Raw genomic sequence first — 24592 nt, forward strand, 5'->3', positions numbered from 1 at the left:
TGTAACATAACAAAATGTGGAAAAAGTGAAGCATTGTGAATACTTTCCAGATGCACTGTATGTGAGGGTATGGAGCACTGTAGCCGCTGTGTCTGACTGCGCTCCTGAGGCTACCGGCATAGTTTAGAAGTGCACATTAAAAAAAAAAAAAATTCTACTACATATCCTGGCACCCTCCTCCACCCCAGTGCATGTGCCGCATTTCCCCCACCTTAGATACGCCACTGATCACTTGGCAAACACCCCCCTGAGCACTACTACTACAGTGGCAGTACTAGCTACTAGTTAGTTACTTGCTTGGGCAGGGGGAGAAGGAGTCGGGCTATCATCTCTGCCTGCACTGATTAGTACAGGCTCTGCTGCGCTAGATGGCCGATGCTACCCACAACCCTTCGGTGCGTGGCTGCTTTTTTTTTTGGCATACTGGGTGTCAAGCCCCGCCCCTGTCACATCCGGATGAGCCAGTGGAAATGCAGGGATTTTATTTAACTTTGCGGGGCAGCGTGAAGCTTGTCAAGAAAATGGGAGCCTATCGCGAAGATGCAGGTGGCTTGGCCAGTATGGTGCAGGGGGTTGCTTGCTTGACTGGCGGGCCCCCTAAGCCACCGGGCCCCATAGCAAGCGCACACCTTGCAGCCTCTATAGTAGGGTTAGCCAACCTCTGTCCTTGAGAGCTACTAACAGTTCATGTTTTGCAGACCACCTGGTCCACAGGTGTATTCATTTCTCCAGTGGTTCCCAATCTTTTTTGAATCACGGCGCCCTAGAGTATCAGCATTGTTTTCACGGCACCCTTAAGTATAAGTTTGTTATTGAGAAATTCAGAAACAAATCTAGTAAAATTGTAAAGTGAAGTAAATTGTGCTTATATGTCATCCTTAGGCTCAGTTATGTGGTGGTGGACAGGTTTACACTTCTGTTTGTTCACGTTTTTACCGTATTGACCGTATATAAAATGATTTGGTGCTGGACCACCAACCTGAGGCACCCCTGCAAGTGTCCCAAGGCACCCCAGGGTACCACGGTGCACAGTTTGGGAACCACTGCCATACTCACTAACACATTTGAAAAGATACACAGATGGGGCTAATTATTTCACTTGTAAGTCTGTGAAGAGACCTGGAAAACAAGCACTGTTGGCAGCTCTTGAAGACCAGGGTTGGCTACCCCTGCTCTATAGTTACGTCACTTGTTATATATTTCTATTTTATACAATGGTGTGACTAATCCACATAAGTGGATGAGAGTTGCACCACTGACAAAATAAGAATCACATCATACATTGATATATGGATAAAAAAGTATATCTTAACAGAATCAGCCGAATCCTCTTTTGCATTCAGCTTGGAAGTGTAACATGCAGTGCTATAGCACTTTTGCCGGCTTGTCCCTGCTCCCAGCACATGGGAGGTCACTGCATCACAGAAGGGGAGCTGGAAGCTGGGCACATGCTAAGGACGTGTAGGGTGGCTTCCCAGACTGTAGGGTACTATTCCAGACATCCACTAGCCAAACACAAGTGCAGCGATGGTGCTTTCCCATTGGCCTTGTGCCCTGGGCGGCGGCATCAATTGCAAACCCCTCAATACTGCTCTGTAAACATGAAAACCTTCATTCTGACTTTGACCTTTTGCAATTGAAAACTTTTTTTTTTTTTTTGGACTTTGATAGATTATTTGTGAAACAGAAGAAATGTAAAGTTTACGTACTTTCCATTGTCTGAATGAAGTATCATAACAGCAAAGTAGTAACCACTACAGCTGTGTATTCATGGACAGAGGAAACTGACGGGATCGGTATGTATCACCGCCGGCCGCAAATCCAAACAGCGCATGTCCGGCAGGGGTGAAGATTCAGACTGCTGCTAAAGGTAATAACCACTAATCTTCCCCCCCCCAACCTTAACCCTTCCTTAGGGGTGCCTAACTCTAACCCCCCCACTTGCCAAAGCCTAAACCTAACCCTCCCCGGGAAGTGCCTAACCCTAAGTCCCCCCCCCCCGGGAGCCCTAAATCTAACCCTTCCCCCCCACCCCCCGCGGCTGTGCGTGCCTGGCTTACCTTCGATCTGTAAGCCGGGTGTCGGGCTCCCGGCGTAGGTAAAATGACAGGCGTCGGGATTTTGACGCCTGTCATTTGTACCTTGCCGGGATTAGACTGTCGGGATTGCGTCCGACTGCTTCCTGAAACGGACATGTCACTGGTGAGGGGTACACTATTGTAGTTTTATCATTAGCTAGTTGAGGGCAGTTGTAGAAGTGGGACATCTTTAATAAGGAGCTGCTGTACATTTTGTATTGTCTGATAAGACTCGTTTGATTTGGAGGTACAAATAGATGTACCCTGCATTCTATTGCCAGAATTCACCCCTACAATGGGAAGAGTCATCTTATACTGTCCCTGTTTAATTGTGAGGCTCATTAACAAAAGTATTTCTGCTTAAAGTTTCAGTGCCTACCAGGCATATAATCATGTTGACTGGTACCATGATACAATGTGGGATACACAAAGTAATATGCTCATTTCATAGAACCCAGAATAAAAATGTTCTCTCTTCCAGTTTCCTGTGTTATATTCTGCATTTGTAAACTATGGATTGCTAATTATATTATTCCTCTTTTTTTTTTCTTTTTCTTTTTTTCTATTCAGGATAGGATTATCTCTGTGTCAGTGTTACAGCTAGTGGAACCTGATGGTTTATTAGAGTGTCAATAGTTATGTGGCACTGACATGAAGGAGGAGTAGCCAGCAGTTTCTGACATGTGTAGCTGCTGTTCCTTATACTGTATGTCAGTATTATACTGGGAGTGTGCTGCTTGCCAATGATGAAACAGCCACACTTATGGTGCCAGAAGTAGAGGATGCCGGGTGAGTGATCCAAGAGGGATAGTGCCACCCTAGATTTACTATCATTTACTTATTTGGTCAAGATTTACTATAGGGGTGAAAAAATATAAAATACACTAAATATTACACTCCTTATTATATATTAGTATTGTTCACATACCCTCCTTTCCTCCAGGATATTTCTCATTCTCTTCTGCTCTTCTTCATCTAGGATCCGGTTACCATCCTGGTCAAATCTAGAAAAGGCAGCTGTAATCTCATGGTCATCATGTCCCATCCTGCAATAAATAAAAGGACTTTATTTTGTGATATAACTTGTTACTAGTTTTTGAGACATGTCCTAGTCAACCAAAATCTCTGTCTGTGTATAGTGGTATATGCAATTTTAACATAGAGGCAGAATAATTAGGTGATCCTTCTATGGGTCAGGTTGTGTCCATTGAAATCTAGATCCATAGATCTGTAATATACAATGCTACTACTCACTCTTTTAGATTGTTTTTGAATTCTTCAAATGCCATTTCCTTGGAGCCGTGTTGCAGTGCTTTCTGCACATCGGAAATGCGCTCTTTCTTTAGTTTCAGCTTCATTAATGTCTTCCTGTAACCCTGGAATAATGTAAATGTGAACTTGATACCTTTTTGGTAGATTGTTTATTGGCGGTTCCAAAAAGGGCAAATTGCCCAGAATGCATTACAGCTTAAACTGGAAAATAGTCACTTTTTAATACTATATGGCAAAATGACACTAAACCACATTATCCATCACTTATAAATATCACATTTAAAGAGTAATTTAAACAAAAAAACAAGGCCTGTACTTGTTACCCATACCTGCTTTAAGATGTCCGAAAACTGTAGCTCATTCTTCTGGTGTGAAAGCTCTTCTTTCACTTCTGAATATGTGTCATTTATGATGGCCAAGAACATGTTCTAAAGAGGAAATTATTAAACAAAAATAAATAAATAAAAAAAAAGAATAACAGACAAAATTGATCTTAAATAGAAGTGCATGGTATTTTTCAGAAATATATACATGTTTTTGTGACACATTTGGAAAAAATATGTTCGACTTCCATATTTATGTGGGAAGCTGGGGTCTTTGGCATCTCACTATCTCCAGCACATCCATGTTGAGAGGTTTTAAAGTGCTGCCCAATAGGGGATTTATTTTTTAATTGGCTATTATGAGTTATGGGCCTGATTCAGCAAGGAACGCAAAGGAGAGAACGCACGTTCCAATGTTCTGCGCATGCGCGAACTAGCCAGTGCGATCGGGTTATGGTACGCAGACTGCACACAGTGTGTACACAGACCCTTCCGATACTGATTGACAGGAAGTGCCGTTTGTGGGTGGTGACAGGGGGTGGTCTGGCGAACGCAGGTGTTGTAACGCCTTTATAGGGGCATGCATAATTAAAGCATACGCAGCCATACCATAAGCTGTGCACAGGAAGCGGCTAAAAGCCTGCGGCAGGTCAGGTCAACCACTATTATGCTAATGGGTCCGATGGTTATGCTATCTTGCGTGCTGATCAGGCTGTGAGTAAAGGGAGATGGGCGGCTTAATATGGGGCTGGGCGCCTGCATCTTGTGCTGTGGTCTCCGTGCGTATGCACTGATTAGCATATTCGCAGCAGACGGGTGCGTGTCTGCTAACGTGCGTTCCTTGCTGAATCAGGCCCTATGTTCCGTATGTGGGCTATTTGTAGCTGTTTGAGGTGGAGCCACCATTCCTGGTATCTTAACTGATCTCTCTCTCTCTACCTGGTATAATTCTTCACAATTATAAGAACACATTTAAAATTTCCCCTTGTTACTTTTATCATGATTGTGCCCCAGTATTGAGGCAGGAAAAGTGTCCATCACATGCAATTTTGTTGACATCTGTGATAACGTTAGGAAATATTGCTTTTTATATAAAAAAATAAACTATGATCTATGATACAGCAGTTATTTCTATTACTGAACAATACTTTGAGCAAGAAAATGCAGATACTATTACAATGTGGTAGATGGGTGCAGGGGCGTATCTACCCATTGGCCAGGATGGCACTCGCCAGGGGCGCCAGCCAAAGGGCTCTGTGTGTTTGTTAAAGCAGCCAGCCAATGACAGACTTTCATTGGCTGCTGCGTCCACGGAGGGACTCAAGAGCTCCGCCTTCCGGCTCCCCCCCGCAGCGGGTGATGGGAGAGACGTAATGACGTCTCTCCCATAGTGCACTGCAGAGCGGGCCAGTAAGAGCGGACAGTGGCGATCGCGTCAGGAGCGGGGATTCAGGTAAGTTGTGTTTTGGTTTTATTTCTTCAGTGTGTGTAAGCCTGGCACGGGGGGGGGGGCTACTAGGGGGCACTGTATAGTTGGTGGCCGCTACTGGGGACACTCTATGGGGGATGGCCGCTACTGGACGCACTTTATGGTGGGGGTTGGCTGCTGCTGGGGCCACTGTATAGGGGGGACTACTACAGGGGGCAATGCAGCACAGTGGGGACTACAACTGGGGGAAATGCAGCATAGGGTGGACTACTACTGGGGGCAATGCAGCATATGGGGGACTACTACTGGGGGCAATGTAGCATAGGGGGGACTACTACTGGGGGCAATGCAGCATAGGGTGGACTACCACTGGGGGAAATGCAGCATAGGGGGGACTACCACTGGGGGCAATGCAGCATAGGGGGAACTACTACTGGGGGCACTGTATAGGGGGAACTACTGGGGGCAATGCAGCATAGGGGGGACTACTACTGGGGCACTGTATAGGGGAGTACTACTACTGAGGGCAATGCAGTATAGGTAGGACTACTACTGGGGTCACTGTATAGGGGATACTACTACTGGGGGCAATGCAGCATAGGGGGGACTACTACTGGGGGCAATGCAGCAATGGGGGACTACTACTGGGGCACTGTATAGGAGAGTACTACTACTGGGGGAAATGCAGAATAGGGTGGACTACTACTGGGGGCAATGCAGCATAGGGGGGACTACTACTGGGGCACTGTATAGTGGAGTACTACTAGTGAGGGCAATGCAGCATAGGGGGGACTACTACTGGGGGCACTGTATAGGGGAGTACTACTACTGGGGGCAATGCAGCATAGGGGGGACTACTACTGGGGTACTGTATAGGGGAGTACTACTACTGAGGGCAATGCAGTATAGGTAGGACTACTACTGGGGTCACTGTATAGGGGAGACTACTACTGGGGGCAATGCAGCAATGGGGGACTACTACTGGGGCACTGTATAGGGGAGTACTACTACTGGGGGAAATGCAGAATAGGGTGGACTACTACTGGGGGCAATGCAGCATAGGAGGGACTACTACTGGGGGCACTGTATAGGAGGACTACTACTGGGGCAATGCAGCATAGGGGGCTACTACTGGGGGCACTGTAAAGGGGGGACTACTACTAGGGGAAATGCAGCATAGGAGAGACTACTACTGGGGGCAATGCAGCATAGGAGGGACTACTACTGGGGGCACTGTATAGGAGGACTACTACTGGGGCAATGCAGCATAGGGGGCTACTACTGGGGGCACTGTAAAGGGGGGACTACTACTAGGGGAAATGCAGCATAGGAGAGACTACTACTGGGGGCACTGTATAGCGGGGACTACTACTGGGGAAAATGCAGCATGGGGGGACTACTACTAGGGACACTGTCTTGGGGGTGGCTGCTACTGGGGGCATTGCATAGGGGGGACTACTACTGGGGGTACTGCATAGGGGGGTAGCTGGGGAATCATTTTAAGTACTTATTTAATATATAGTGTAATTATTCAGAAATGATGGGGGGAGGGGGGGCGCCAGTCCATTAGTTTGCCAGGGGCGCTCGGATCCCTAGATACACCCCTGGATGGGTGCTGTGGGAATTACTGTTGTGCATGCGCTCATCACACTTTGGATGTTTCGCACAAGCTTACCAACAACACGAAGAAGACAAAGAAAACGTAGGTAACAAAATAAATAGGTCCCAGAATTCTGTTGGCATTGTCAATGGCATCATAGTCAAAATCTCCTAAGATGATTCTAAACTGGGTGAATCTAGAAAATAAAAGATTAGCAATAACTTTATAATGGTTTTCAATATGACATTGCATATGGGTTGAAGAGGAAGGGATTGGGAAGTGTAACCCTTGAAATATCAAGGGTTGATGGGATACAGACAACCAAACATAAGCACTCAATAGGCCTATAAAATAATCACATTTATTGTAATTCTTTAACGTGTGATCTACACAAAGGTCTTGTCAAATTGCTGTTGAAGGTTTTATAGCTATAAGAATAGGCATTGGTATGTTGCCTGGATCATGGATATAGGATGATAGTGACATGATATTAATGTCGCCATTGTGCTGACAATATTCTATCACAATTGGTATAATTGCCATATTCCTTTAAAGTAAACACTATGTTGAAGTACTGATTTGTCTAGATACATCCTAATCTGATTTTCATGTAACGTTAATGAAAAATGCTGCATTTGTTTTCCAAAATAAACATGTACAAGTGTAACTTTTGTGCTGTCTCTCATTTGTATCGGCTATACATTGCTTGTAATATTGCATTGTCCAAAGTGTCCAATTGTGTGACTTCACACAGAGCAATGAAGTAAGGGTGAGCTAAAGGGTACTGAAAACTCGTCCAATGTTATACTATGGAAGCCATTGTACCATATATTGGATTGGGGAAGGTTATCTGGCGTCAATGCTTTCCATGCGCCTGCCAAGAGCTTACTGATCAACAATACATTAGTGCAGACATCAGGAGACCAGTCGGATCAGGTGGAATGCCAGAAACTAGGCAAGTAATATTCTATGATAGTGTATATTCATTGTATATTGTGACTGAAACTCTTCTGAAGCTCTTGGCTTGTGTGCTTTCTTTGATTCAGAAATTAAGGATACTTAGCTCCTTTTATAAACATATGTAACAAGTGCAAAGCTGTTGGAGAGGTCAGTATGAGATTCATTTAAAATTGTCCCCCCCCAAAAAAAGAATATTATGTCTGCAAACCTACAACACCCTTCGTAAAGTACTTTAAATGTCTGTTGGTGTTAGCTTATTGGTCCATTTTGTACATTGCTATTATAGGCCTGCTTAATGTTGTAAGTTCATTATTCTCAGAGATATCAATTGATAAATGGAATTCAAAATGCAGATAATATCACATACGTTATATACAGCATTTTTACTTACATGCACTTTACAAATGTGCTAAAGTTTTCCACTTGGGTTCCAAACAGAAGATATCCCAGTTGAGCATAAGCAAAGAATACTATGAAGAACATGATTGCAAAGCCTAGGATATCTTTTGCACAGCGAGCAAGAGTAGATGAAAGTTGCGTCATTGTCTTATTGAAGCTAATGTATTTGAAGACCTGAAAGAAACCACAGTTATTGTAAACGATATTGTTGGAGTTTTATTTATTCCTATGGCAATAAACAAGTGCTTTTTATTTAAGACCATTGATCCAAATGTGAACTGTTGGAACTGGAATTTCTTTGAGGGTAAATGAAATCCACTATCACAGGGTCTAGGACAGAGGTTCCCAAACTCCATCCTCAAGGAACCCTAACGGTCCAGGTTTTAAGGATAAGTATGCTTGGGCACAGGTGACATAATTAGTACCTCAGTCTTTTGATTTAACCATCTGTGCTCAACCATGGATATCCTTAAAACCTGGACCATTGGGATGCCTTGAGGACCGAGTTTGGGAATCTCTGGACTTGTGTTTGATCATGTTACAGGTTAGTACCTACTTACTTTAATCCATGCGAAAAAAAGATTCACAGCATTCATGTTGTTGTATTGTGTTTGCCAAAAAGCCAAAAACTCAAAGTCTGCGTATTTGTTGGGCTGTTCCAGTAGGGATCCCATAAGCCGGTTAACTTCCAGAGTTCGGAAGATATGGAATGCAATTGCTACAAGAGAGAGCTTAACAAAGAGGGTGTGAATTATTTATGGATAAAGTCACACTCGCAAAATAGAGTGGGGTATACAGAAGCTTTTTTTTATCTTTTAGTTATTACAGAAACCTAATCATAAGATATATACTTTTATATGTTCTATTTTCATTCCATCGTGTTCATGAATATAGATATTGTCTGACTTTATTTATAAAGATCCATATCAATGTATAATGTAGTTCTTCAAAAATATGCCCAATACAATGACCCATCTCTAGTTGTTTCTTAACTTGCCAACACATGCAGCAATATTGCAACATGTGTGTATTCAAAGTAACCATTAAGCACAATAAAATTCTAGCCTGACACAGACAGATTTGGAAAGGTCATGCAGGAGAAGGTATTCCACCAACGTCTGCCGGTGTGTTCCATCAATAGACAACCACTATAATTAGCATCAGGTTGTTTGGGTTGGGTGTAGAAGAGTTGGGTCTGCCCAATTTACCAATGGGTGTGCAAATGTGGTGCGGGGTGCTAACTAGCCGTCACAGCTGTACTCTGTATATGTCTGTGTTTCCCAGTCATTTTTATGAAATAGAAAGTTTAATATAACAGAAGATGCAGACAGCAATGTCTATAAAATGATCCTCACCAGTATAACCACAAGATCTAAGATGTTCCAGATACTTGTGAAATATTTGCATTTATGTATCCTCAGCTCCAGAATTTCCTCCACCATGTAGTAAAAGATGAAAACACAGAAGATAATTTCACAGGCAATAATGAAATAATCCCAGTTGCTGACATATCGAATGAGCTTGACCGTACGAATCTGCCATGACGGTATAGCACCACCGGTTGCTGGAAATTCCACTACGAGTCTGCAGAAGCACATCAAAGGCAGTAAGTGCAATATGGTGCATAAAGAGCAGAATATCACTTTTTTATTTCCCATCTATAATATGAGAGCAGCAGCAGCAGCAGCAGTCTTCTCTGCCTGCACCTGATATAAGGGGGGAGAGCAATCACACTGATAACACCTGCCCCCTGGATCTGCACAATGGCGCCCCCTGCAGAGCACATGCAAATACTCCTCCTTGAAGGGGGGGGTTGTTTGGAAGAAGATGTGGCCATGCTTTCTTACATCTGACCACTCCCCTTTGCCAGTACCCATGCCCATCCAAGCTCTCTACAGCCCACTAATAGTGCTGCTGGCTGCAATCCTATCTTGAACGGGAGCACAAAAAGAATGTGCTTACCTTAAAACACAGAATAGGTTGATGTTGGCATTATACACTGAAAAGTCAATAAAGACTACACGAGTTCCTCTATCCAGCCACAGGTTATATTTCAAGGTTTGCAGACTCCTTAATGTTTCTTGTTTAGTCAACTCAAAATCTGTATAATAACCTCCCCCACTGTAGGTGGCTATTTTTCCCCAGTGTGACGAGCCTCCTAGCTCATCCTCTGTATGATATGTCCACCTGGTGACAACAACAAAAGTAAAACAATGTATTTAAAGAACAGTACTAAAACAGCATAATTTTTTAATAACCTCAAAGTAATTAAATTGTTAGGAATAAATATTAGACATATATACTAAATAGTTTTATAATTCATATTTAAAAAATATCAGATCCATGCACTTAAATACTTTCATCATTACACAAAATAGTTTTTATAACCAGAAAAAATGTACAATGATTTAAGCACTGCCATTTTGGTCATTCGCTTCAGTGTGTTGTAGCGATCACCCTAAAACATTAATTGAGTCGTTAAAACAAAAATGAGCCCGTCCAAAATAAATATGTAAAATTAAAACATAACTGCAAAAGTGTCATTTTCATGCTAAAAATTAAATGCAAATAAATAGCTTTGACACCTGTTACAGCAGCACAAGCTTTCAAGCATCTGCATTTATTGGCTAAACATTTGATGAACCTACAGCTCAGTTGCCAATCCAGCATCAGAGATTTTTCTTTTATGCAGTATGAGCACAAGTTATACCTTGTTTTTTTTGTTGCCAGAAGATTTTGTATATTCAGAAACTACTATTAGTCATGTTGTTCATTCTAACATGTCAAATAACAGTTTATCCAAAATGTTTTTGTTTTTTTCAATTTAAAGAAAGTGAATCAAAAGGAAACACCAGAAATATATTCTATGTGTAGGTTTGACAAGAAAATCTGCACTTGAGAATGAGAATAAACAATTTTTTGCAAATTCCATCTCCATTTAAATGCTAATCAATATCGTAATTTAACAAGGCCTTTCATTTTGTAAGCTAGTACTGTCGTCTTTTTTTTTTTTTTTCCTTTTCAAAGCCCTCCCGTGGCTGGGGAGTGGGACTTCACAGCAAAGGGTTAAGACAGAGAGAGACTAAACTTCCCAGAACAGCGCTGTCAGTTTTGCTCTCTACGGGCTGCTACAAGGGGCACAAAATTGACAAACTTAAAACATTTAGTCAGGGCACTGCCCTACTTGCACATTTGAACCCACTCACTCTCTCTTTAATCTATTTGACCAGCTTTAAAATATAAACAAATAGCAGGAGGGCAATGTGGTTGTCTTTATTTTATGTGACTTATTACTGCAATTTGAATTATCAGTTATAGATTGTTATACTAGAGTGCCAAATATGGATTAATATCCCGTGAGGTCATAGGATTTGGGGCTCACCTCTTTCAAATCTCATACATACCCATAACATTATATCTCTTTTGTTCTCATCAGAGTGAACATTAGGACACATATATACAAGTTAATGTTTTTATTTCAACATTACACAATACAAGTGAATATACAAATATGCATACCAGAGAGGACAATCATGTATAAAAATATGCCTACACCATGTATTAGTGTTTCTTCATTAATTCTGTTCTATTATTGCATCTCGAGATAGTGATAATAGAAGTATTGCGGCGATCAGCGCAGCGTAAATTCATACCAGGAGCCCAGAGACAAAAGATAGTTGTTGGTGTCGCCTCCACTCACATTCACTACCAATGCCCCAGTCCCAGCAGCACTCCCACACATTCCCCCTTAAACCACATTCACTACCAACAGCCCAGCAACACCCAGTCACTCTACTCCCCCTGCATTCACTTGCAACACCCCAGCAGAATACAGAAACACACCTTCCCTTCTGCATTCATTGCCAACAACCAAGCAGCACCCAGTCACATGCACCTTTCCTCCCTGCATTCACTGTCAACACCCAGCAGCACCCACACCCCTCCCCTCTGCTTTCACTACTAACCCCTTCCTAGCACCTATACAAACATTCCCGCCCCCTGCATTCACTGCCAAAACCTCAGCAGCACAGAGACTCACACCCTTCCCCCTGCATTCACTGGCAACACCCCAGCAGCACCCAGACACTCTCCTCATCCACTTGCATTCACTGTCAACACACCAGCAGCACCCAGGCACACACCCTTTCCCCTGAACTCACTGTCAACACCTTAGCAACACCCAGACCCACACACTCTTCACCTGCCTTCACTGTCAACACCCCAGCAGCAGCATACAGACACACTCCTCCCCCAATTAACTACCAACACACCAGCACACAAAATCTAACTGTTGTGATCAGGGTCTTCCATTTTTGCTATTTGTGAGTAGGAAGAACTAACAAATGAGGGGAAGGGTCATGCACTTAAGCCTCTACCCTGCCCATTTTATCATTGGTGCGGTTTTCTTGGTGGAGATCCGTCCCTAGAGACTGGACTCCAGGGAGGGGGCCCTGGCAGAGGGAGGACCACGCCACATGCTCCCTGCTTATTTCTGATCTGGGGCGCATAAAGCAGAACTTGGAGCAATGAAGGAGGACTGCCTTCCATTGCCTCCTGTATTTCCACGATCCTTGTTACATAGGTTTCCTCCACTTGATGTATATGAGGAAGTTTTATATAGTTGTTGGACAGAGAGAGGCATTTTTGCTCTTTTATTAGACCCCGGGGAAGGTACTGATGTGAATTATTAAACATTTTCTGTTAAGCGCTGTGTAAGATAAAGGAGATACATAAAAATGGTTAATAAATAAAGTAAGGCAGGATCAGAGGTATTCACTTAATGTGCATTCTCAGTAACAGGTCAGAATAAATGTGAGATTTCAACAATTATTTTTTAAAACCTATAATATTAGCTGTATAGTAAATGTGGGCACAGATAATAACAGTGATTAGCAATTCTCTAAATAGTCACAGCTATGTTTCACTAAACAAAAACATAATGTACTTACGCTGTCCCGTTATTCAGTCCAAATGGATTTGTATCCTCTTCATCCTTAGTATACACATCATAACAACCCGAGATATCTTCTCTAAAGTCCTTATGTACAACACAAGAATTATTCTCTACCTTCAGCTGTCGCATGCGTGGGACTCCAAGCAGCAGGTTCTCATAGTAAATGAATGAGTTTGGAGTGTTTTCTAAGGACGCATTATTGTACCATTTGGTCCAATAAAGGCCATCAAGTAATGGTCCCTGTGAATACTGGGAGGTAAAATGGAGAATAATATTAGTGTTACAGGTCCTCATCCAGTTATTAGTTGAAAACAAGATAATAGGACTTCTCTCACTTAAATACCTAATAGAGCAGATTGTGACTCTTCTAATGAGCATTTTTGGTTGGCACCCCTAGGTGGCCCCCTTGCACAAATTATATATTCTACAAATTTCTACCACTGCAAGATAAAGTTTGGCAAAATAAAATCCAAAACACTGTTGTCTAACACGTTTTAGCTTGAATGTGTAGCACATGTCAAGTATAAAATTAGTTACTAATTTATTTTTCATTCAGAATTAAAATGTGGGTCACACAACACCACACATTTAGCGTGTAGTTACCCAGGCAGGATAACCGTAGAGAAGCCAGTGTGTTAAGCATTGAGGGAAGCTATTTAATGACTATAAGTTAGAATATGAGATAATGGCTAATGATGCCTGCACCTATTATTAGCCTAGTTATCAAAAAATTAGCTTGTTTTATAAATGGCTAGCAGTTTAAAATAGGAATTGATTTGATCATGCGGCCCTATTATACCTATAGATAGAGATTGTTGCAGTGAGACTGCTACCTTATGACGATCTGCAGACTGTTTAGAAGTCAGGAGCACAAGGTACATTGCAATGGCCCTCCTGTGGTCTCCCTGTGATATGGAGCAACCATACAGAGCAGCAGGAGAAAAAGGGGAATGTTTCTCTTTTGTAACAACAGAAAGAGGTATGATTTAGGGAAGATGGAGCATGAATATTGACATATTATAATTACTGTAAACGTTATGGAGATTTGCTGCTACTGCTGATTATTATCAGGTACTAACACAACTTGTAGCCTATGAATCGCCGTTATTGGTACTGCTAAAATCCTTGTGTACAGGAATTACTGGTGCTTGACAATGGTCATACTGTAATTGCTGTCATGTCACTGGTTACTGCTATTACTTCCAAGATTTATATGGTCGTTACTACTATTGGTGGCTTATTAAAGAGCATTACTACTACTGCTAACATATTACTAGATATTCCATGCTTGTGGATTTTTACTGGGCATTGCTGTTATACTACTGCTGATATTTTATTAGAGATTAGAAATATTTATGGCACATTACTATAGATGGGGGAAGTGGCTGTCTACTGTTGAATTTGGAGTGCGCTACTGCGTAGCCCCATGTTGTCCCTCAGGGAAGTATCGTTCCCTTTAACAAGATGGCTGCCATTTGGTCTTCTGCACATGTGCAGCACCAACTTGTCATCTGTGTAATAGCACCACAATGGAACACATAAGTGTTCCACAGCTCCAAAGAAACCCTGCCGTTTATACCGCTAAAAGCTCCAAAAAGGGCACAACTGTTTATAATTGCACCGCTACCCACATAAAGTCGCCAACTGGTTATTTGTATGCTCCGCTCTATATATTGACTTTGGACTATCCCAAAACGGTTTTGCAAGTTTCACCCCTATCACACAGATAGTTTGCTGTCACACAGCGTTTGAAGAACTTGTTTTTCCCTTGCACCGTAAAAATGCTTAGTTCAAAAGTAGAGCAACATGTTAACTTTAAAAGTTTTATTTAAATTGAACAAAACACCCACTAAAACTTTCCGTATGCTAACCTATGCTTACAGGATAGATTGTATTGCACGTGTGTTTGAGTGGAACATAAGATTTAGTGACAGCCGTGAGAATATCAAAGATGATGAACATCCCGGAAGGCCTTGCACATCAAAAACAAATGAAAATGTGGAAAAAAAAAATAAGAAAATCGTTCGAATTGACAGTCGACTCAGCATCCAAATGATAGCAGAAACGGTAAATATCAACGAAGAAACTGTTAGGCAAGTTTTGCATCAAGATCTTAACATGAAATAAGTTTGTGCTAAGACCAAGGATTCTCACTGCCAAGCAGAAAGAAAATCGAAAGTGCATTTGTACTGAGATTTTGTGACAAATTCAAGTGGATTTGCATTTTTTAGATAAAGTTATTACCTGTGATAATACATGGATCTTCCAATACGATCCTGAGACAAAATACCAGTCCATGTACTGGAAAACACCATCACCAAGAATGAAGAAAGCAAGTCAAAGCAAATTCAATGCTATGTTAATTGTGTTCTTTGCTATCACTCTCACGCCTTCAGGTAAAGTACCAAATATGGCCCATTCAGATGTTAAAAATAAATAGTAACCAAATGGCGAGTGACCTAGCTCTATATTTGAGTCCAAAGTCGGCATATCACTGGGTATGTCAAAAGACAATGGAAAACCCACACCTGGGACAGGAGTGATTCTCTGGCGATCTTATTAAATATTGACGGTGAGAAGAAAGGTACGTCCTGTGGAAGTTGTTGAGAAAGAGTTCAAAATATGATGCTGCAGGAATCAGTTTAATTGAATGATCTAATGTTCGTAGCAGAGTCTGAGTGGTCCAAGATAGCAATTAGTCTCTTTGAGCAAACCCAGTAGTTATTTCATATTGTAGCGGGGTGTCTAAGAAGAAGTAATGCATGGATACGGCTTTATAAGTAGGGTTTTCATAGAGCAAGAGGTTGTCCAGAAGATTATCCCAATCATCTGGTGACAGTACTAAAGTAAGAGTTGCAGCGTAGTATTGAGCTTGAAGATAAGATATGGGAAAAGGTCTAAGTACTGGGTAAATGGTAGCAGCTTGTGAAAATAGCAACGGATTTCGAGTAAAAGGATCAGTGATTTGACGAAACCAGGTAAGGCCCGATTTAGACCACAAAGTAAAATGGTGCTTTGCTTCACAATGTTGGAAACCGGGGTTATGTGTCAGGGGAAGAAAAAGGGTTTAAGGAGCATTTATATCGAAGGGTATGCCAAAGCCTACGGGTAGACCTCAATGGTGGGTTAGATGGGCAGAAGGTACTTCACTATCATGTAAATGTAGAAAAGCGGTTAGGCTGACTTCTTCCAGAAAGGCAGATTCCCAAAGATAAATTTGTATACACATCTTTGTTATATAGCCAGTCCCTCAAATAACAGGTGAGCAGCGTGACTATAAGCAGTAATGTTAAGTAACTTGATACCCCCATTAGCTCTACTTTGCTGGAGTTTTGCAAGGCCTATTCAAGCTTTCTTACCATTTCAAACAAAGGTATGAATCATTTTTTCAATCTTAAGTCACGTCAGGTTAGTAGAATGGGAAAGGATTGAAGAGGGTAGAGTAATCTTGGAAACAAAGAATTTTTTTTTATTTAAAGACAAATTTTATTGAAAGGGTGAGAGGCATTACATAGATGACCTGCACAGAGGTCCAAAAAGAAAAAAATACATAGTAATGATACATGGAAAATTAACAAGTTGTCAGATACATGTATCGACAGACCATAAAATGAGTGCCCACAGTTCTGCAGTCTCAACCAATTTGTAATTAAAGCCTAGCAGTAGAAAAGAAGAACAAAAATATAGAATAGAAGGAGAAGAAACAAGAGTAGGAAAGAAAGGAAAAATGAGGGAAAGAGGAGTTGAAGACTCAGCTGAACTACCGACACGTGGGTGGCTAGGCATACGAGTCAGAGGTCCTGTCCAATTTTGAAAAAGCAGGATAAAGCAGGGGGGGAACTGGTAATGTGATGTCCAGGGATCCCATATTTTAGTGAAACGCTTAGATGAACCCTGAAGGATACTGGTCATTTGTTCCATGGAGTGAATGTACCAGATTTTAGCCAAGACCTCTCCAATGGGTGGGACCTCCGTTTTCTCCCAAACCAATGCAATCTGACACCTGGCTGCCAGCACCATGTGGCAAAATAATTTATGTTGACTATGAGTTGCCTCAGGGACACGCACTGGGAGAAGAAAATATTTGGGACTAAAAGGGACAGAGATGTCTATGATGGAGCTGGCGAGGGCACAAATTTCTTTCCAGAAGGGGACCAGCTTCGGACATCTCCACCAAATATGTAAAAACATCCCTATGTCGATCCCACAATGCCAACACAGACTAGAGATCTTGGGGTGCATTTTATGTAACCTAGAGTTGACATAGTACCACCTATAAAACAATTTATAGGCATTCTCTTTTATACGCACGCAAATAGAACCAGAGGTTACATTGGAATAAATGTCCTCCCAGTCTGCACTATCTAATGTTTCCCGTAAAGCTGGGTACACACCTATACAATCATCAGGCCGTTCATCCAATATCAAGAGAACGGTCATTGGATTGTATAGGTGTATACCCTATCCCGATGCAGGAGTGTTAGCCGATAAACGGCTTTTAACGGTCGGGATCGGGAGGTCACATCTTATGTACAGTTTAATATTCATCGGTTTGACCTCCCGATCCCATAGACGTCCGTACACACTGTGCTATGTCTGCACAGTGTGTATGCGGCTGACAGGGGGTCATACTAGGGACAGACTGCACGACTGACCAGGACAGTTATACATGATTAGCCTGCAATCATAAAAGTGTGTACCCAGCCTAAGTCAGCCGCCCAAGCTCTCTCATGAGGGTCTCTCTCCTCAGGGCATGGAGGCATTAGTTCTGTGTACAGCACGGAGATAAGCCTCTTGGTGTCTGTCCCCCCCCCCCCCCCCCGGAGTCTAAGGACTCAACTCTAGTGAGGGGGTCTATTCAAAAGTCGTGAGGATATTGTAGAGTGAAAGTGCCAAATTTGCAAATATTAAAAAAAAGATATGTGAGGGAGAGAATCTGGTATGAATATCGGAGAATGTAGGAAAGGATGAGTTCTGGGTGGAATCGTTCAACATTACAATTCTATTTTATTTTGCCAGCATGTAAAAGCAGCTGGATTACAACCTGTTCGGAAATCAGGATTGTTGAACAATGGGATCGGGGGCTAGGAGAAGGAGCAATATTATGCCGGCGAATTGCAAGGTCCCAGATATTGAAGACATGGGAGATAACGGGGTGATTAAGACTGCTTTGAGATGGGCCAATCTAGGGAGCCACAACAAGAAGGAAATGGAATACAGTTTCAGAGCAACCGATTCCATTGCTACCCACACCCTCTCCTCTATGGGTCTAATCTACAGAACTAACTGAGCTATCCTGGCCGCCATATAGTAAGATTTAAAATTTGGAACCCCAAACCATCGCTAGATGTGTGTCTTTGCAGCACATCCCTTCTCACCCTAGGGCATTTTTTTAGACCAAATGAATTGTGATGTAATAAACAAAATAATTTTTACTGATCTAGATAGGAGAGATTGAATTTATGCTATCTCTCATTGTGTTCTAAAATTCTACGTAAAATTGTGTTCGGGTTAAATGCATACAGTATAACATAGTGAGATTTGTTGGTATTTGTATCCCTAGATATGTGATGGATTTGGATGGACCATACCAGCCTTTTATAACCTCTGCGAGTATACAAAATTTCACATGTACTTAAGATAATTAAACATAAATTATAGCATCAGTCTCATTATTTAATAGCCACACCTCGTATATCAGAGCTAGATACTTTACATTGCAGATGAAGTGGTTCACTAGCACCCTAATAAAATTCCCCAATGCTGGTGGGTCACAAAATCATTTTGGTTCAGACATTGCCCAAAGAATTGCATATACTATGTGAAACAGGTTGCATGAACCAGATCTGAAGTGAGACAAGTTTTTACTTTGGTTTTATGCTATATTTTTGTTCTGATTTTGGATAATTTAAAACTTGTCACAAATGACAGGTCATTAATGGGCACTGCCATAGAAATAAATGGGAGTATTCTGATTGGTCAGAGTGTGGGAACTACCGTGCCTGTCATTTGTAATAGACTTGACCAATGGGTCTTTACTGTGATATTTAGCAGGGATTTTGTTTGTCAAGTACATGGGAGACCTATAAGGGGACCTTTCCCAAGAGATGTGTAAGTAATATATTGGTGAACGAGGGGTCTGGGGTGTGGTTATTTAAGGGGGTATTTACCAATTCGGTGTGTCTACTATCTTTGTTGCAATATTTTTGTTACAGGTGCACTACAGATGCCAGCAGGTCCTGTCTGCCCGGCAAGCTGACACTTGTGGTTCTCGAAGAGCCAGCATGCCCTGGTACCCCTTAAAATTGGGCATAATGGGGCTAGCCTGGGCCTAGTGCACCACTTACGAATAATCTTAAATCTATTATTACACATCAATTATTAACACTACTCCAACTACTACAATAGTGTGTAGATTTTCACTAGTGCTTTCAGCACAGGGATGGTTGTCCCTGTGGGGGAGAGGCTGCTCTTATTTTGAGGGCCCCACTTACCTAGGGATTTCAGTCCTGTGGGCTGGTACTAAACGCAGTGCTGATTACTGGAAAATCGAGAGGGAACCCATCCGTTTGTCCTCCCAATATTTCCATTAAGGCCTAGGGCTGGTTATCAATTTTGGGGGTGACCCCACGCCATTTAAAAAAATTGAGCACATTTTTGCACTGTTAATAAAAATGCATGAACGGATCCTAGGGATCTCTTTAATGTTTGTAAACCGCGGCAGGATGGTGGTTTAGATGGGGATGGACGGCAGGCTCTATTTAGAAGTTAAAAAGACCTTTTGTAAATGCTGTATTTTGCGGTTAGAACCAGCCGTCAATCCGCGTCGATGCCCATTGCTTTGCAAACACGCAGCTTAATAAATTTACCCCCCTTCCCTCAACCTTGTATGTATTGGTCTGTTTTATGTGCGAATTGCATTTTGTATCATTTGCAACTCTGATTGTCAGGCACTGCTGAGTTTGTGGTTCCTTATAATGAAACTATGACAATGTTAACGATGATCAAGAAATTATTTAAGTATACATTACATCTACACACAGTGGAGTCAGTCATTATGTATTTCTACTCACCGACCAAAAATCACTCATGCTGCCAATAGACTGGAAAGTAACGCCAGCATCGGATGACGGTGTGGACAGGAAAAGTGTGGACATCACATTTGTGTAATAGTAAGTATTAGAGCTCGTCATTCCATAAGTCACTGAAAATACAATATATTGTGATGTATATCTTGCTTTTCAGCATGCGGTTATGTACAGACAATTTATTTTTTTTACAGATAGATACAAGTCGTTTAGACAGAAACATTGGACGATGATACTGTACTGTCTGGAGTCTTCTGTAATGGACCTGTGAGTGCCTCAGTTTTTTGCTTTCCTTATGTTTTGGTATTTTGTGTACCTGGGCATTTCTGCATATGCTTCTGTGGAGTGCCAGCTTCGTGTGTGTGTGTGTAATTACAAAGGGACAGAAGTGTCCCAAATTGTCAGATTAAACAGAACTTGCTGAACTTGTGACATCCTGCTGGTTCTCCATTTAACTACATTGATTTTCAACAAAATACACAGGTTTACGGTGCATGGTGGTGGCGTTTGCAGTGGGGCAGACGTTTGCACTGATTGGTAGGCGGTGTTTGTCGAAGTGAGGGCGTTCCTAACAAAATACACAGGTTTACGGTGCATGGTGGTGGCGTTTGCAGTGGGGCAGACGTTTGCACTGATTGGTAGGCGGTGTTTGTCGAAGTGAGGGCGTTCCTAACAAAATACACAGGTTTACGGTGCATGGTGGTGGCGTTTGCAGTGGGGCAGACGTTTGCACTGATTGGTGGGAGGTGTTTGTCGAAGTGAGGGCGTTCCTAACAAAATACACAGGTTTACGGTGCACAGTGGTGGCGTTTGCAGTGGGGCAGACGTTTACACTGATTGGTGGGAGGTGTTTGTCGAAGTGAGGGCGTTCCTAACAAAATACACAGGTTTACGGTGCACAGTGGTGGCGTTTGCAGTGGTGCAGACGTTTGCACTGATTGGTGGGAGGTGTTTGTCGAAGTGAGGGCGTTCCTAACAAAATACACAGGTTTACGGTGCATGGTGGTGGCGTTTGCAGTGGTGCAGACGTTTGCACTGATTGGTGGGAGGTGTTTGTCGAAGTGAGGGCGTTCCTAACAAAATACACAGGTTTACGGTGCATGGTGGTGGCGTTTGCAGTGGTGCAGACGTTTGCACTGATTGGTGGGAGGTGTTTGTCGAAGTGAGGGTGTTCCTAACAAAATACACAGGTTTACGGTGCATGGTGGTGGCGTTTGCAGTGGAGCACTTGTTTACACTGATTGGTTTGAGGTGTTTGTCGAAGTGAGGGCGTTCCTAACAAAATACATATTAGTAGCAATGGTACTACTTGTGGAGAATAATGGAATACATCTCCTGGAGTGAGATTACTGAAATGGGACAAAGGTACAGCAATTTCCACGCTGCAATTTAAACTAATTTGGGCTGGAGTAGCTCCGCCTCATACGAGTAGAATGCAATTGAATACAAAGAACAGAATGCAATTTGTGCCTTCTAGTTGTACTTCTGTCTGCATAGTGTTCCTCTTCAGATCTTATCACCTCTCTGCAGACCCAGACACACTTCTATTTTGTAGGGGTCTCTCGATAGTGGAGAGTAGTTGTGCACATTGATAAGAGCAAGGTGGACGATCTTGCCACAAGGGTACAAAACAAGGTCTTTTGATCTGCTCTTTGATTGCCTTATGCAGAGTAGAATGTACACATTTTTATATGTATTTGTGTGTCAACACACATTATATAATGCACATGTGCACAAAAAATGACTTCTGCTTCTTTTGCATCTTACATTTATGAGCAGTGGTGGATTTTACCTAGGAGCTGCAGAGCCCCCTCCTGAGCGAAATCCACCAATACTCTCCAGTAAGCCCCCAGTCTTCTATTCCAACTGGCAGGCTTCACCTTAGTACTACATTCAGCTAGTCCCAGGGGGAGGTGTTTTCTTTCCCTGGGACTGCCAGCCTGGACTGCCTTTAGTAGAAAGCACTTCCAGATGGAAGCCACTTCGGCATTTAATACGCCAGTGCTACCTGGCTTCTAGGGGCTGCAGCCAATATTATATATATGCCACTTCATTACAGTTGCAGAGATGGATGCTTTCTACACTTTGTCCAGCTGAGCATACAGTACACAAGTAATTTGGTTGTTTTTGTCATCTGCCTTTTACACCTGAGCTTACTCCATTTATAATGTGTCCACTTTAATCTCAGAGTGCACTTTGTATATGACCCTCATTGTTTTGTTCTTTTGTTCTACTTGGTCATTTTGTCTCTTTTTTTGTTTGTTTTTGCAGGTGTTGCTGTAAATGTACATGAAAAGGTTTAGCCCAGTAGTGGCTTAGATTTCCAGAAATAGTGATATCCTTTAGAATGTAAGCTCTTACGAGCAGGGCTCTTTACCCGCTTGTGCTTCTCCTTGCTTTACTTTCATCTACTTACTCCCCACTAGGCACCTAATGGTGGGTACACACTACACGGTATGCTCCCTGAGCGATATCGTGTAGTGTTGTCCCCGGCAGGCTGTGCTCAGTGTCGTTCATGACATTGAGCACAGCCGCTGAACGATAACATTAACGATATCGTTCAGCGTCGGGCTCTCTCCCCCATTCCCCAACATGCAGCAACCTGACGACATCGTCAGGTTGGCCTGCATGTCAGCCCGATGAACGATAATGACGAACGACCCGCGGGAACGCGCGTCGTCGTTATCGTTCATCTTTTTGGGGTTAAAAATGGACGATAAAGTGGACGACTGAACGATAACGATATAGTTATCGTTCAGTCGTCCACTTTATCGCCCAGTGTATAGGCACCTTTACACTTGGTTGCTTATGTATATGGGTGTTATGGTCTCTAATGTAGCAATGTATATTATCCATGTCCTTGTCCTGTAATGTAATATACTGTAAGTCACTGGTTAACGTATTTGTTTATGTACTTTGTAAGGCGCGCTGCGGAACACTTGTGGCGCCATATAAATAAATGATAATAATAATACTAAAAAGGAGGAGCATCTGAGCTAGACGCTGGGACTAGGATTGCATGCAACTCCATTTTGCTGCCGGATTTTGTATATTTAGCACTGCACATGCTTCGTGGCTGAGCGTACGCAACTGCAAGCAATTCCAAGTCATACAGGTCTCAATCACATCTCCACTTGCAGCTGAATGAGTGTAACTGGGAGCGACAATGGGGCATTGCCATGTAGGCTAAGTGTTCAGAGAACGTGCCATGGGCGTATAAGTGGCATTGCGGCCAATGCTGAGTTGACCATACACAGAGATTGGTCTGAGTTTGGATGGTCTCTTGTACAAGGTATAGGGCTGGTGCAAATATAAGATGATAAAGATGACAGCTACTGCAATTCTGTATATGGGCAAAGATCTGCTGTTATTTCCATGCATGCGATATGGCTGCATTTACAGCATCTTGTGTGCAAGTCTGTATCAGGTCCTGACTATAATCACAATTATGTATATACATTCATTGCAGTTCATATATATATATATATATATAATAGTTTTAATTTCAGTTTATTAAAACATTTGTTAATGCATTTTCTAGTGTACAGTAACGATTTGATTTTATGAAACCTGTTAATGTGATCACTTTCCCCATTGTCTCCTCTATAAATGATGCACATTGTAAATTGAGTTTTGTGTTTTATAAAACTATTTTGTGCTGGAAAAAGAACTAAAGCCATGCCTCTGTACTTTTTTTTTCTGGCATGCAGTCATTATGTCGACATTACAGGTTTCTGGTTATGCTGCGGGTAGGTTTAGGGTTCTAACAGTAGAAAAATGTGTCAATGTGCTCAATGTCGACATTATGACCTTGTGGACATGTCGACATTGATGCCATGTTGACATTCTGAATGTCGACATTTTGTGCCACACCCAGTATACAGTACCCATCACAATATCCAATTCTCTCTGCTGACTTGTAGTTTTAACAAACTAATGGCTGTCAGCCAGCAATGAATAAGAAAATTAACACAAAAACTAGTCTATGCGGCTGCAGAATAGTCCCACCTACGACCTGGCCTTATATAACTCACTGCACTGTATTCTCTTCAATAACCTTTTGCTTTTGATACATCACACATTGCCCTGGTTCTTTCCACTTATTTTCCTATTCTCTCCTGAATTAGTTGATGTGTTTCAAATCAGAGGTTATGGAATAGGAAGAGCATTGTGTATCAATGTAAGTTACGCTGTAAGGTCTGCATATACAAGCCAGGCGTACACCTGGGCAAAGTTCTATATCATACTTACCTACTCTCCCAGAACGTCTGACAGATAACCAAAATTCCAGAATTGTAGATCACTGTACCACATCATGCCCACTACCTGGTGAAATGGGCAGGCTGGGGACACAATGACGCAAGTCTTCACATTTTCCTGCAAGGCGGCGGGAAGTGACCGGTTCCACCAATCACAGTGATCAACTGCTTCTACCTTTGGCAGAACCTCTCCCAGAGTGGTTGATTTCAAAGCTTGCAAGTAGCTACAA

General features: G+C 42.2%; 1 protein-coding gene across 1 annotated transcript in view; it reads right to left on the bottom strand.

Moving 5' to 3' along the window:
- PKD2L1 (polycystin 2 like 1, transient receptor potential cation channel) overlaps positions 1-24592 on the bottom strand; it is a 68471-nt gene that overhangs the window by 10086 nt on the left and 33793 nt on the right. Inside the window, exons 3-12 of the mRNA XM_088473892.1 lie at positions 20089-20219; positions 13011-13264; positions 10024-10248; positions 9417-9645; positions 8622-8792; positions 8054-8235; positions 6778-6898; positions 3680-3778; positions 3333-3454; positions 3007-3124 (exon numbers count right to left, since the gene is read on the bottom strand). Of these exons, the coding sequence (XP_088330018.1) occupies positions 3007-3124; positions 3333-3454; positions 3680-3778; positions 6778-6898; positions 8054-8235; positions 8622-8792; positions 9417-9645; positions 10024-10248; positions 13011-13264; positions 20089-20219 (1652 nt within the window). The remainder of the gene's footprint in view (positions 1-3006; positions 3125-3332; positions 3455-3679; positions 3779-6777; positions 6899-8053; positions 8236-8621; positions 8793-9416; positions 9646-10023; positions 10249-13010; positions 13265-20088; positions 20220-24592) is intronic.

This window comes from Taudactylus pleione, unplaced genomic scaffold, assembly GCF_031769625.1.
Source record: "Taudactylus pleione unplaced genomic scaffold, aTauple2 ptg000016l, whole genome shotgun sequence".
Classification (NCBI taxonomy): Eukaryota; Metazoa; Chordata; class Amphibia; order Anura; family Myobatrachidae; genus Taudactylus; species Taudactylus pleione.